Raw genomic sequence first — 13,945 nt, forward strand, 5'->3', positions numbered from 1 at the left:
ATGAAGTTAGAAACTTACTTCTTATCAAAAAATGTTGAATTTTCTTTCCTCTTGGTGAATCCATTAGGTAGAAGTTTTAAGTTAATACCTTGTTTTCTGGCACGATTTTTCATAAAGTACATCTAACAACCAAAAATAAGACAAATTAATTTTAAAATGGCTTACATTTCAGAAGTGAGTAAAACAATATTTGGAAATATAATAGTTAAGATTTATTGAGTACCTACATTTCACAAACTGTACTAAACAGCAACATTTCTCCTAATCCTCACATTATCAGATAGATACTATTACTACACCCAATATAGGAATGAAAGTTAATGAGATGCCAACATTATGCAGCTATTTCTGAGACACAGCCTGTATTCAAACTCAGGTATGTCTAATTCTATAGCCTGTCTTTTTAGCCATATGCTCTAAGCCAAGGGAGGATTTAACGGGATTTTTAAAAATATAGGACACTTGGCAATTCATAGGGGATACCTGTTCAGTTCCTTTCCTTTTACTAAAGAGTTTATGCCATACTTAGCTGTATAAATGCCTGCTTTAATTACAAGATAGGTAGTTCACTCAGGGGAGGAACCGGCATTACTTAGTACAAGGCCCAAATTAGAGTAGCCATTGTTGCAGACTATACAAGATGGGCTATGTGAATAATCTGATCTGTTTCTCCACTGACCATCTATCTGGGTTGGTTGAGATAAACTAGTCAACTCCAGACAGTAGTGAAGCAAGTAATATCATCAAGACTTCTCTGATCACTGAAATAGCAAAGTATAAATGCAAGGTTTTGGTTAAGTGAATGAGAGTCTAGAATTTGCAATGCAAAGAGTCAGACAATTATATCATAAGCCAAAGGAAAGGATGAGTACGTTATCACTTGTTAAGAAGGGAAATAATTTAAGAAATTACAACCAATTTTATAACTTACGGGATTTTAGTTTTAGTAATAGCAATGATTATAAGGATCAACCCTCCCACTGAAAACATCTAACAATGCCAGGTAGTAGGGGAAAAACATATATGTAATAAAATATATGTAAACATCACCTTAAAAGCATTGAAGAGCTGGGAAGGAAAAAAAAAAAACAGGAAAATAGAGGCCAATCTTTAATGAGAAGTGAAAATTCGGAAAGGTAAGCAAAGCAATGAAGCCACTTTTGCAAATTCTGGCAAATATAGGCTTTCCCTTTCAACAGCCATCTCAGCAACAAGGTCAGACTTAAGACCCCTAGAAACCCCTCCTCAAATGAATCTCAGTCACAGAATATGCCTAATAATAATAAGATAAGGGTGAATCAGAGATAAACCCTGCCCCCAGAGCATGTGAGGAAATTTATATTGGAATGACTGTAACAGAGGGGAAAAGGGAAAAACAATTCATTAGAAGCTGTGGCCATGGGTAGCCCAGGTGGCTCAGTGGTTTAAACGTGCCCACCTTCAGTCCAGGGCGTGATCCCCGAAACCCAGGATCAAGCCCCATGCTGGGCTCCCTGCATGGAGCCTGCTTCTCCCTCTGCCTGTGTCTCTGCCTCTCTCTCTCTCTCTCTCTGTGTCTCTATGAATAAATATACATATATATATATATATATATATATATATAAAAGAAGCTGTGGCCATGGGCCAGTTCTTGCTGAGATTTAATATGATTTGCCTTGCTTGTACAGTCAAGGGAATCTTAAACTTTCAAGTTGGTTTAAGATAGGTCCAGATTGCAATATTCCCTGGCAGAGTAAAAGAAGGCCTGCATCCCACTCTTCAAAAAGTTCTCACAAATAATTTAAGAAAAAAAGTAGTACTCAATAAAACATAAAAAAGCTTAAATAATACAAGAAAACAAATGCCAGTGAACAGGAACCAAAAGAGAAAAAAGAGGTAGCTGAGAATTCCCCATATATTCAAACACTAAAATGATCATACACAGGACAACTCTGCAAAATTTGAAAACCTAACAGCTTGAAAATATTTACAGTGAACAGAAACTATAAAAACTGACTCAGTAAATTTTTCAAAGAACTAAATAAAACCAGGACATTTCCAGAACACATTACAGAGACAAAAAAGATTAGAAAAAAAAAATCAGAGACGTTAAAGGATAGGTAAGATATGGGGAGAAGACTTAACTCAGAGTTAACAGTAGTTTTAGAAGAGAGAAGAAGTAAGGCAGGGGAATCTTTTAATAGAAATGGGCTGAAAATTTCCAAGAACTGATGGAAGATATGCCAGAGTCAACAAATCTGACAATTTTCAAGTTACGATGAATAAAAAGAAATTTGCATCTTCGTAGTATAGCACAAATGCAGAACACCAAAGATTAAAAAAAAATGCAAAAATAGCAAAAAAAATGCAGCCAGATTAAAAATGATTTCAAAGCCAACTGTTGCAGATGACTGCAACAACAATGGAAACTGTAAGACGCTGAAACTCAAATTCTAAACCCAGAATTACATTGAGAAAAATCATTTCAGAGTGAAGAATGGCAAATAGAAAAGAACAAAAACAAAAAACAAAGAGACGGTGGCAACCAGCAAATCTTTTCTAAAGGAAATTGTAAAGGATGTGCTTGAAGCAGGAGAAAAGTAATCTCTCAATTGTAAGATTTAAGATGGTAATGGAATTAGAGCAAAGAAAGTAGAGCCTCGGTGTCCATCAAAAGATGAATGGATAAAGATGCGGTTTATGTATACAATGGAATATTACTCAGCCATTAGAAATGACAAATACCCACCATTTGCTTCAACGTGGATGGAACTGGAGGGTATTATGCTGAGTGAAGTAAGTCAATCGGAGAAGGACAAACATTATATGTTCTCATTCATTTGGGGAATATAAATAATAGTGAAAGGGAATATAAGGGAAGGGAGAAGAAATGTGTGGGAAATATCAGAAAGGGAGACAGAACATAAAGACTCCTAACTCTGGGAAACGAACTAGGGGTGGTGGAAGGGGGGGGGAGGGTGAATGGGTGACGGGCACTGAGGGAGGCACTTGACGGGATGAGCACTGGGTGTTATTCTGTATGTTGGCAAATTGAACACCAATAAAAAATAATTAAAAAAAAAAAAAAGAAAGTAGAAATATAAACTCAAAGGGCACCTGGGTGGCTCAGCTGGTTGTGTCTGACTTTGGCTCATGACCTTGGGGTCTTGGATCTAGCCTGGTGCCGGGCTCCACACTCAAAAGGGAGTCTGCTTCTGCCTCTCCCTCTTTCCCTGCTCTTCCCCCTGCTTGTGCACACACACTTTCTCTCAAATAAATAAGTAAAATCTTAAAAAAAAAAAAAAAAAGATAAATTCAAAGAGTGACTGAAAAAAAAACAGTAATTACTGTATGGAGATTTTTTTTAAAAGCCAATTTAAAGAACTGAAAACAATAATCGGTATAGGGTTAAATGGAATTTAAGGTAACTGCTGGTAAACTGTTATCTCCCTGCCACTTATCTTTATAAATAAATTCTTTTGGAATGTAGCCCCACCCATTTTTGTTTATATATTGTTTATGACTGCTTTCTTGATACAACAGCAGAGTTGAATAGTTGTGACAGAAACCATATGGTCTGGAAAAAATACTAACTATTTGACCCTTTACAGAAAAAGTTTGCCAACTCCTGTTCTAAGGTTGTTTGCATTGTCTAGGCACAAAGTTCAGGTGGTACTTAACTTTAAATAATGGTAAATTAAGCATGCATGTTGTATTATCTAGCTTAGCCAATGAAAGGATAGAAAAAGGGTGTACAACTTATAAACGATAAAGAGAAAAATTCAAATGATTAAAAAAAAAAAAAAAAGCCCAAAGGCAAGAAGAAAAAAATTGGGACGAATAGCAAAAATGATGTGACAATTTAAAGTCAAACGTACAGGTAATTTTATAAAATATAAATGAACTTAATGATTTAGTTAAAAGTTACAGATTGTAAGATGGAAGAAAAACTGAAAGCCAGCTATCTACAACATAAGGATACAGAAAGGCCTTAAATAAGTAAAAAACAGACCATGCAAATAATTGATACAGCTTTATTATTATTAGTCAAAGTACACAAAAAGCCAGAGACAAGGAGGGTCAGCTCATAATGGCAAAGGTTAAATACACCAACGAGAAGTATTTCCTGAGGTATGCATTTAATAATTTAGCCTTAAAACATATAAAGCAAAACAAACTCCCACAAGGGAAACAAACAGGTCTGTTTGATTTTATCTACTGGGGAATGTTAACATCTCTTTGAAACTTATAGAAGAAATACACGCAAACAGTAACATTATAAACAATTTAAACAACATAGTTAATAAACCTGACCTAAAAAGGGTATACAGAGTACTATATTCAGCAACTGCAGAATATTCTTATTTTCAAGCAGAGACCATTACAAAACTTGACCATATATACTGGGCCACAAATACAAGTACTGATGTATTTTAGAGGAATGAACTTAAGAGTATGTTCTCTGACCACACTGCAATTAAACTAAACTAAAAAAGAAAGATACAACAAAAGTCAAGGGGATAGGATACAATAACAAATTAGAAAAAACACATAACAGCAACTAATCTAGGGGAAAAAAAGCACAAATAACCAATATCACAAATATCACAAATGAAATCACTACAACTCCCAGAGAGATCTAAAGAAGAGGTTTATGAAGAACTTTATGCCAATAAATTTAAAAATTTAGGTCCAATGGACAAACTCTTAGAAAAATGTAATCTAGAAATAGTAACTCAAGAAGACACAGAAAACCTGCAGAATCCCACAAAAAGTAAAGACTATACCTTAGTAGCCCAAATTCTAAGCCCATACTAGTTTCTTTCTTTTTTTTTTTTTTTTAAAGATTTTATTTTATTTATTCATGAGAGATGAGAGACAGAGACACAGGCAGAGGAGGAAGCAGGCTCCATGCATGGAGCCCGATGTGGGACTTGATCCCGGGACTCCAGCATCATGCCCTGGGCCAAAGGCAGGTGCTAAACCGCTGAGCCACCAGGGATCCCCCCATACTAGTTTCTTAACAACTTGGGAGTTAGGTAAAACTTTTACCAAGGAGGAAGTAATTCCAACATTAGTGAGTTAGGTAAAATTTTTACCTAACTCTTAAGGAGGAAGTAATTCCAACATTAGTGAATGCATCCAAGAATAAAATGGGAACATTCCCAAATAATTTTATGAAACTAGAGTCATAATGATATGGAAAACTGAGAAAAAAAAAGAATTAAAAAAAAAAGGAAAACTGAGAATACTAAAAATGAAAATTAAAGGTTAATCTCACTCATAAAGAGAAATACAAAATGAATGCATGGAGAAGGTGGACACACACATATAATTCAAATGAATTCCACAGAGTAGAAAAAGCATGATATGATAATAACACACATGCAAGTTAAGCTTAAATTAGAAAACCAATTAAAAAGACTTTTCATACTAGAAAATTATAGATTAAAAGAACAAAAATGAAAAATCAAATACAGAAAAAGCATTTAATAAAATATAACCACCATTCATGATAAAATCTGAGAGCAAACTAGGACTAGAATTTTCATAATCTAGGTATCAAATTAAATCTTAAAGAAATTTAAGAGCAAACATCATGGTGCAGTCTTGGAAGTTTTTCTTCCATGACCAGAGTTATAAAACAAAGATGTACAGATGAGTTAATGTAGCAGGCCTGAGACTGTTATCTTTGGGTGGTTTTGATTGCAAAGTTGTCTCTTGGCAAGTGCCTGGAAATTTGAATAACTGGTAAATGGTTTCCTAAACTGACTTTTCCTAAAACAGTTAAGTGTGGTCCACTGTGCCTGAATTGTTTGTATAAACCATATGGTTTTATTTGCTTTCCTTCTGGGAGTCTGGAATTTGGCACTTGCTGGACAGAGGGTGCTTCTGTGATCAGTCCCCCAAAAAAACCCTGGGTAGTGAATTTTTAACGAGCTTGTCTAGCAGACAATACTTCACATTTGTTATCGCAGGAGGAATTAACTGCATACTGTGTAACTCCAAATGGAGAGGATTTGTGGAAGCTTGCAACTGGATTCCTATAGGCTATGCTCCTTTTCTTTTTGCTAATTTTGCTCTGTATTCTTTCACTAATAAATTTTAGCCATGAGTACAACTGGATATTGAGTCATGTGACTCCATCAAGCAAATGAGAGCTAGGGGAGGACTTGAGACTTACAACATAAATATCTACTATCATCAATGGTACTAACCCTGGATGGTAAGTCCTAACTATTCCAATAAGAAAAAAAGAATAAGGATAGAAAGATAAAAACAAATTGTGACAAATTGTTAATAGAGAAAATCTCAAGGAATCTATAGATAAAGCACAGGTGTAGATTTTAATTCTGTAAAATGCAGAATTAGAATACCATAAAATAAATAACAAAAATCTCATTACTAAATAACAGCAAAAACATTAAAAAAAGAAAAGCTATTTAAAAAAAGCATGAAAAAATAAAGTGCCTAGGAATAAATCTAACAAAAAATGTATATGATCTCTGCTGAGAAAATTATAGAGATACCAAAGATAGTAAATAAATGCAGAGATTTCAAGATTTAAAGCTGTAAAGAAGTCCAATCACCTAATTTACTCTATAAAATAAATGCAACCCCAATTAAAATTCCCAGGTGGGGAAACGGGATTGTAGAATCAACAGGCTGATTCCTCATATTTGTATAGAATTACAAAGAGCCATATCCACACTAGAGTATAGCCATACTCCAGAAAATGAACAAAGTCAGAGGAATTAGTCTAGGAGACAGTGAGTTGCAGTATAAAAAACTACAATAGAGAGTGTTTAGTATTGGTGTGGATAGACAAGTAGACCAACAGAATAGAATAGAAACTGACCCAAGAATATATGGATGCCTGATATATTACAAAGGCAGTCCTGTAGAGCAGTAAAGAAAGGATGAACTTTGGAGCTAAGAAAGTGCATCCATTGATTAAAATTAAATGGGATCTCTGCTTCATTTGATATACAAAAATTAATCTCAGGTAGTTTACAGATATAAATGTGAGATGCAACACTATAAAGCTTTTAGAAAATAATTATGAGAGAATAACTTCATAACTTCAAAGTAGGAAAGAATTTTTTTATAAACATATAAACTACTGATTATAATGGAAACATATGATAAATTTGACTACATTAAAATTAAGAACATCTATTCATTAAAGACACTACAGAGAGTGAAAAACAAGCCACAGAATGGAAGAAGCTATTTATAACACAATCAACTACCAACAGGCATTTAAGAAATATAAGAATTCCTACAAACCAGTAAGAAAAAGGAAGTTGACCAGTAAAAAGATGAGCAGGAGACAAACTTTCTACAAAATGAAATCCAAATGGCCAATAAAATATTTGAAAGATGTTCAATCTTATTAGAAATCAGAGAACTGCAAATTAAAAACCCCAATATAACTACAAAGCCATCAAACGGACAAAAATTTTTATTTTTTAAGATTTTATTTATTTATTCATGAGAGACAGAGAGAGAGAGAGAAAGGCAGAGACACAGGCAGAGGGAGAAGCAGGCTCCATGCAGGGAGCCTGATGAGGGACTCGATCCCGGGTCTCCAGGATCACGTCCTGGGTGGAAGGCAGCGCTAAACTGATGAATCATCCGGGGATCCCCCCAAACTGATAAAAATTTTAAAACTCTGACCAAATCAAGTTTGGAGAAGATGTGACAACAGGTACACACAATATTGGGAATCTAAACTAGTGTGACTACTTCAGAAAATATTTTGGTTACATCTAGTAAAGTTGAAGATGTGCATATCCCACAACAGAGTAATTCCATTGCTAGGTATAAATACTAGAAAAAACATGTGTGGACAAAAACCACAATTCATAAACAAAAGTACTCACTGCAATACTTTAAGGTTTTGTTGTTGTTATTACAGAAAACTCGAGTCCATGAACCAAAGAATGGATAAATAAATGACACGGGTCCTAAACTAGAAACCATTCAGAAGAATGATCAGGGAATGGCACAAGGCAGAAATTTTTGAGAAGATGATAATGTTCTTTTTCCGGACCTAAGTGGTAGTTACATGGATTGGTTCACTTTATGATTATTCATTAAACAATGTTCTTTATATTTTATGCTTTTTTAATATGCATGAAATACTTCATGATAAAAACAAAAAAATTAAAAATTTATCTTTTAAGCAGAATTGTAATTATGCTTAGTTATCCTTAATTAAGTTTCAGAAAAACATGCATGGTAATCTTTCTTTCAGATATGTGAAATGTCAAGTTGGTACCAGTAATAACAATAAAATAAGGTGTTAAAATTAAGTGCTAAAATTCTGCAACTCCAATGCTAAAATGGTCTTTGAAAAAGGCACATAATTTCATGACATGATTTAAAACACTCTTAAAGAATTTCTAGAATAGCAGTTGCAAAATATTTCCAATATGTTAAGTTTTAATTTTGCATACTGTTTACGGAATGCAAAAGGGATGAAAGAGTATGAAAATTAAGTGTATTAAATAAGTGGGAAATATCAGAAAGGGAGACAGAACATGAAAGACTCCTAACTCTGGGAAACGAACTAGGGGTGGTGGAAGGGGAGGTGGGCGGGGGTTGGGGGTGACTGGGTGGCGGGCACTGAGGGGGGGGCACTTGACGGGATGAGCACTGGGTGTTATTCTGTATGTTTGCAAATTGAATGCCAATAAAAAATAAATTTATTAAAAATAATAACAATAAATAAATAAGTAAGTAAGTAAGTAAATAAAATAGCCGGGACGCCCAGGTGGCCCAGCGGTTTAGTGCCTGCCTTCGGCCCAGGGCATGATCCTGGAGTCCTGGGATCAAATCCCACATTGGGCTCCCTGCATGGAGCCTGCTTCTCCCTCTGCCTGTGTCTCTGCCTCTCTCTCTCTCTCTCTCTCTCTCTGTGTGTGTTTCTGTCTCTCATGAATAAATAAATTAAAAATTCTAAATAAATAAATAAATAAAATAGCAAGTCCTGTTAGTTCTTCCTTCAAAATTAGAATCTAAACACTTTCCAATAATTTAACAGCATTATCCAAGCCACCATCATTTTTCACCTGAACCACAGCAAAAGCTTTTTAACTATCCTCCCTTTCAATCTTCCACTCTTGCTCACTAAAGCTCATTTTTCAGACAGCAGCAAGAGTGATCTTTCAAAAAGCAAATGTGCTCAAAACCCTCTCATGGCTTCCATTTTCACTCAGAATACGTTAGGAGTCCTCACCAGTTTCTCTAACCTCATGTTGAATATTCTTCTCTTTATGCAATTATGCTTCAGTCACCATGTCCCCATTTTAATCCTCAAACACACCAACCTTACTCTTAACACAGTCTTTACTTCTGTTTTTGTCACTACCTAGAACAGTCTTCCTCCAAAGGTTCATTCACATGGCTGCCTCTCATTCAGATCATTGCTTAAATGTCATCTCTCAGAGAAACTTCTCCTGACTACTGTATTGAAGATACTCATAATCTCCTCCCAAAAAACACCATTTTAATTTTCTTTAATCTCCTGTGCTTGCTTTATTTCCCACATGCACTAAACTCTATCTGAAATTATCTTTGTTCCTCTACTCATCTCCTGTCTTTCCCCACACAATACAGGCTCCATGAGAAGAAATTTGTTTTGGTCACTGATGTACCCTAGTAACTGGAATAGCTCTGGATCACAGTAGCTGCTCACCACATATTCGGTGAAAAAAAAAAAAAAATGAATCTAACTGATAAAAAGAATTTTAACTGGAAGTGATGGAAAATATAAATACTTACGTGTTTATTGCTTATTGGTCTTTTTAAAAAAGCATCTCTAGAAATGTGGTCTGCTGTTCTTGCCACATCTTCCAAAAACCGATAATCTAAAAATTTCAAAATAGAAAAATAAATGACATATTCCAGTGGCCAGGAAGATCAATCCGCTATCCCTAAGATGACTTACCACTTAGGAGATTCATTTCAGTAAACTGTTGTATGGAAACATATGCAGTCTTATCTCGAACTCCATTACATGTCAGTTCTGCTTTGTGTTTCTTCACACAGGGCAAACTGAAGAGACAAAGAGGAGGTACTTTTATACTGAGGTACGATGGGTACAGACATGGGTAGTAAGGTAGGAAATTACATATATACCTGCAGGAATATCGCATACAACGTGGACATTTGTACTTGGCTTCTTCTGTACCACAAGTTTCACACCTACAAAAGCCCACAAGGAAATAAATTATCAAATATTAATTCTACTCTTTTATCTATAATCTTTAACGCTGAGTCAATTACTCATCACCAACAATTTAAAGACATGTAGTCAGTGAATAAGGTATATGCAAGTAACTCTGATAAAATACTTGATAGTTGTCAAACATCCTTAGAAAATTCTGCTCTAGGAAACTGTCTCCAAACGACATTTACAATATTGTTAGTACTACATAATCCAAGAAAACATGTAATAAGTTTTAAATCTCGCTTTTGACTTCTTTTGCTATTGCGATCACAGAATGAGATTGCTCACTACTATTTTAACTTGTGATTCCTGGCAGTCCGTTAATGATTGTGTTTGTACGTGTGCACACGTGCGCACGTGCGCACATAACCAGAGGTCCAATCCGTGAATTCAAATACCTTAAAGGCACACACACCACAAAAAAGTAGGAGACCAGGTTAAATACATAGTATCAGCGGCCTCTCTTCTCATCTCCACACCCAACCTGAAATGAGCACTAAAATAATCTGGAAGTTCTCTTACCCATCATCTGTCTCCAATTGCTCTTCTAGGAGCTTAGGACTGACAACCAAACTACAGCCATTTCTTTTTGGCCCAGTCTGTTCTAGACAGGAAGAGTCCCAAGAATGTGACCACTCTTCTATTTCCTATGCTGTCACATGATCACAAAGTAAAGGAGATTAACTATAAAGCAATGAACATTCACAGTATCCACAGAGGAAGTAGACAGCTGGGGGAGTTCAAGTGCATTTCTGATTTTAACGATCCACGGTATCCCTGTTAGTTTAGTAGACTTCTCTTTATGCCTATCCTCTTTTAAAGAATATTGAGTCAAGAGCATATTAAGTCAAACCAGAATCTGGTCCAAGAGTTTTCTAGTCCCCAGAATTTTCTGACTTGGCCATTGTGCACTGGCCACTTACAGCCTGACCTATTTTCACTGAATGTGTTGTTCTCTGACAAAACCCTTCCCCCCCCCCCCACCTTCACCACCAACACGTTGGCTCCAGAGACCCAAGTTGGCATTTATTTTTCATTATTTGACACCCGGCTGCTCGATTTCCTTCATCCCAGACAACAGAGGACTCCACACCTCTATTTTCCCAATGAATCTCTCCCTGTCCTACCTGGACATGGCCAGTTTCCGTTTGAAACCCGCTGGGGGATTTACTCGAGGCTCCTCTTTCACCTTCGCATCATCCATCACTTCTTCCTTTGGGAGATACTTCTCTTCCTTTACATTCACTTCATCCATCATTTCCTCCTTTTTTATGTTCTGAGTAACAAAGGCTTCCTCTTTTATCTCCAAATTACCTTTCTTCTCTTCCTTCACATCTAGCCAGTCCATCACCTCTTCCTTCACCTTCACTTTCTCTTCTTTTACCTCTGCTTCACTCCCCTTCTCTTCTTTCACCTCAAAACTCCCATCCATCTCCTGCTTCACCTCCGATACGCCTGGTTTCTCCTCTTTCACCTCAGGCGCGTCCTCCGCCTCCTGCTTTACCCACCGGCCTTCTTCCATTTCCGACCAATCCAGAACTTCTTGCTTCACAACCGTTAGGTCCACTCGCATCTCCTCGGCCTTCTGGCCACTCCTTTCCCCGTCCTCCGCCTTCTCCACTCCTGCCAGTCCGTTCCCCGCTCCCACGCTGCCAACTTCCGTCACTGCGGTGCCCCCGACTCTCTCCCGGTCGGACGCCAGCCTCAGCCGCGCCCCCTCAGCTCCACTCTGCAGACCTCCTCCCAAAGTCCCCTCATCTTCAACAGCAATATCCATCAGCCCACGACCCCCCGGTCTCCGCGGCCACTCTGTCTTTCAGTGTAGCTTGTCCACGCCAAAAGGAACGAAATCCGGGCCCGAACACCGACGGTCACCCACGTGCGGCGCCGAAAATCGCCAAGCTGCGAACGCCGGCCTGCCGCTCTCGTTCCAAGTAGTCGTAGAGCAACGCTGCCGCGCCTCGCCACTTTACGACTCGGAGAGCCCTTTACGGCCCTGCAGCAGTCGGGCCCAGAGGCTCCGAGAGAATCGGCGTGAGGCCACGCCCACTGAGAGCCACTTCCGGGGCGGGGCTTCGCTCTACCCATCCCCCGGGGGGGCGGTGTCCGCCCGCTTTCCCCGCCCCCAACCCGTGCGCGGCCACGCTCCTCGGTAGAGAGGGAGGGAGGGGCGGGCAGCAGGGCTCTGACCGCGCGGGCCTCGGAGGACCTCGCCAGGTCTCTAGGCACCGTTACTCTTTTTTCTCTCTTTTTTAAAGGTTTTATTTATTTATTTATTTATTTATTTATGAGACACAGAGAGAGGAGCAGAGACACAGGCAGAGGGAGAAGCAGGCTCCATGCAGGGAACCCGACGGGGACTCGATCCCGAAACCCCGGGGTCACGCCCTGGGCTGCAGGCGGCGCTAAACCGCTGCGCCACCAGCGCTGCCCCTGGGCCCCGTCACTCCTGTATGACAATGGAAGAAACACTTGAAAGAAAGAAAACAAACAAACAAACAAACAAACAAACAAAAACACTTGATGCCACGCATCTAGGCTTCATTCTTCGCCTGTACACTAGACAGGATGGAATTCCACAACTTGGCGTTCCTGTGAAGATTCAATGGAATCGTGCATGCAAATAAGCCAGTAGTTATTGAAATAAACTCCATTATAAGGTGGCTGTTGTTACAGGGAGTCCTGAAAGGTTTCAGACAGGAAAAAAGGGAATTAACTTTTATTCTTTCAGCGCCATCAGTAACAGCCAGTTTCCCATTTCCAGAATCCTGCTGGATTCTTCTTTAAGAGAACATATTTAGGGATTTAAAGACTGAGCCAAAAGTTCAATCCCCAGGAATAGGCCTAAAAAATATGCCCCAAAATGCAAAAAACAAAACCCACACATTTATCTGTTTCAGTTACTTTTCTAGGTTATTATTATCACATACTGGGCCTTAGGCACTTTGACCTGATCTTCACATCATGTCTGTGAGGTATTTTCTCACCTGTAAGGAGACTTCATAGGAGATGTATTTTTCTTGCTGCATAAAGAAAGGAGACTTCAGAGAAATGGCTTCTCAGCTGTAGGCTGCTTTGTATTATCTCCTCAATGCTGGGCATTTTAAGTATATTATAATTCATTTGCAAGTTGGTCAAGGAATGGGGATTTTTAATAGGTGAGCAGAGCGAGAGAGGGAGATAATTTCGAGACCTAGTTGGGGCACCAGGGATTAAGTAGTGCTGGAAGGAGCACTGAAGTCAATTGGAGAATTTAGTAAAATCTTCTTATATAGGTTGCAAGGAAGAAGCTTCCAGAGGAATCATATGGATAGTCTTCTCTCTCTCTCTCTCTCTCTCTCTCTTTTTTTTTTTTTTTTTTGGATAGTCTTCTCTTTTGGAGTTACTTGGAGGTTCTTGTTGCCCATGGAGTCAAAGAAAGCCTAATTGGATTTTCAGGCCAGATCACATATTTACACTGGGGAAAGGGTTAAATGATAGAAGGAATCCATGTGGTTTTTGCTAAAGACAAGATTTGTGAAATGGGAGCACCAAGAGGGAATGTTGATCCTAAGAGTAAAACCGTGTGAATTTCCATTTATGTAGAGGAAAGGTTCTGGGACTACAGATCAGACACCAGAAGGAAAGACTGTAAGATTTTAGAACTTTTGTCATTTCCCTAAATTTGTTCTTGTAATCTGTGTGTTTTTTAACAGTCACTGGAGGGAAAATCGTTGAACCAGTAAAGCT

The 13,945-nt window shown here is 38.0% G+C and overlaps 1 protein-coding gene across 10 annotated transcripts in view; it reads right to left on the bottom strand.

The window, feature by feature from the left end:
- ZNHIT6 (zinc finger HIT-type containing 6) overlaps positions 1 to 12,249 on the bottom strand; it is an 85,416-nt gene extending 73,167 nt beyond the window's left edge. For 7 of the 10 annotated variants that reach the window (XR_013384241.1, XR_013384242.1, XR_013384237.1 and 4 more), the window contains exons 1-5: positions 11,344 to 12,246; positions 10,126 to 10,191; positions 9,935 to 10,041; positions 9,769 to 9,854; positions 19 to 122 (exon numbers count right to left, since the gene is read on the bottom strand). Coding sequence is in view for 4 of the 10 variants with exons in the window: in XM_077905287.1 (XP_077761413.1) it covers positions 19 to 122; positions 9,769 to 9,854; positions 9,935 to 10,041; positions 10,126 to 10,191; positions 11,344 to 11,993 (1,013 nt within the window). In the remaining 6 variants the exon portion in view is untranslated. Of the gene's footprint in view, positions 1 to 18; positions 123 to 9,768; positions 9,855 to 9,934; positions 10,042 to 10,125; positions 10,192 to 11,343 lie in introns of all 10 variants that reach the window. The other 3 variants (XM_077905288.1, XM_077905286.1, XM_077905289.1) reach the window with 3 other exon arrangements.
- Between the last annotated feature and the right edge of the window lie 1,696 nt (positions 12,250 to 13,945).

This window comes from Canis aureus, chromosome 8 (assembly GCF_053574225.1).
Source record: "Canis aureus isolate CA01 chromosome 8, VMU_Caureus_v.1.0, whole genome shotgun sequence".
Classification (NCBI taxonomy): Eukaryota; Metazoa; Chordata; class Mammalia; order Carnivora; family Canidae; genus Canis; species Canis aureus.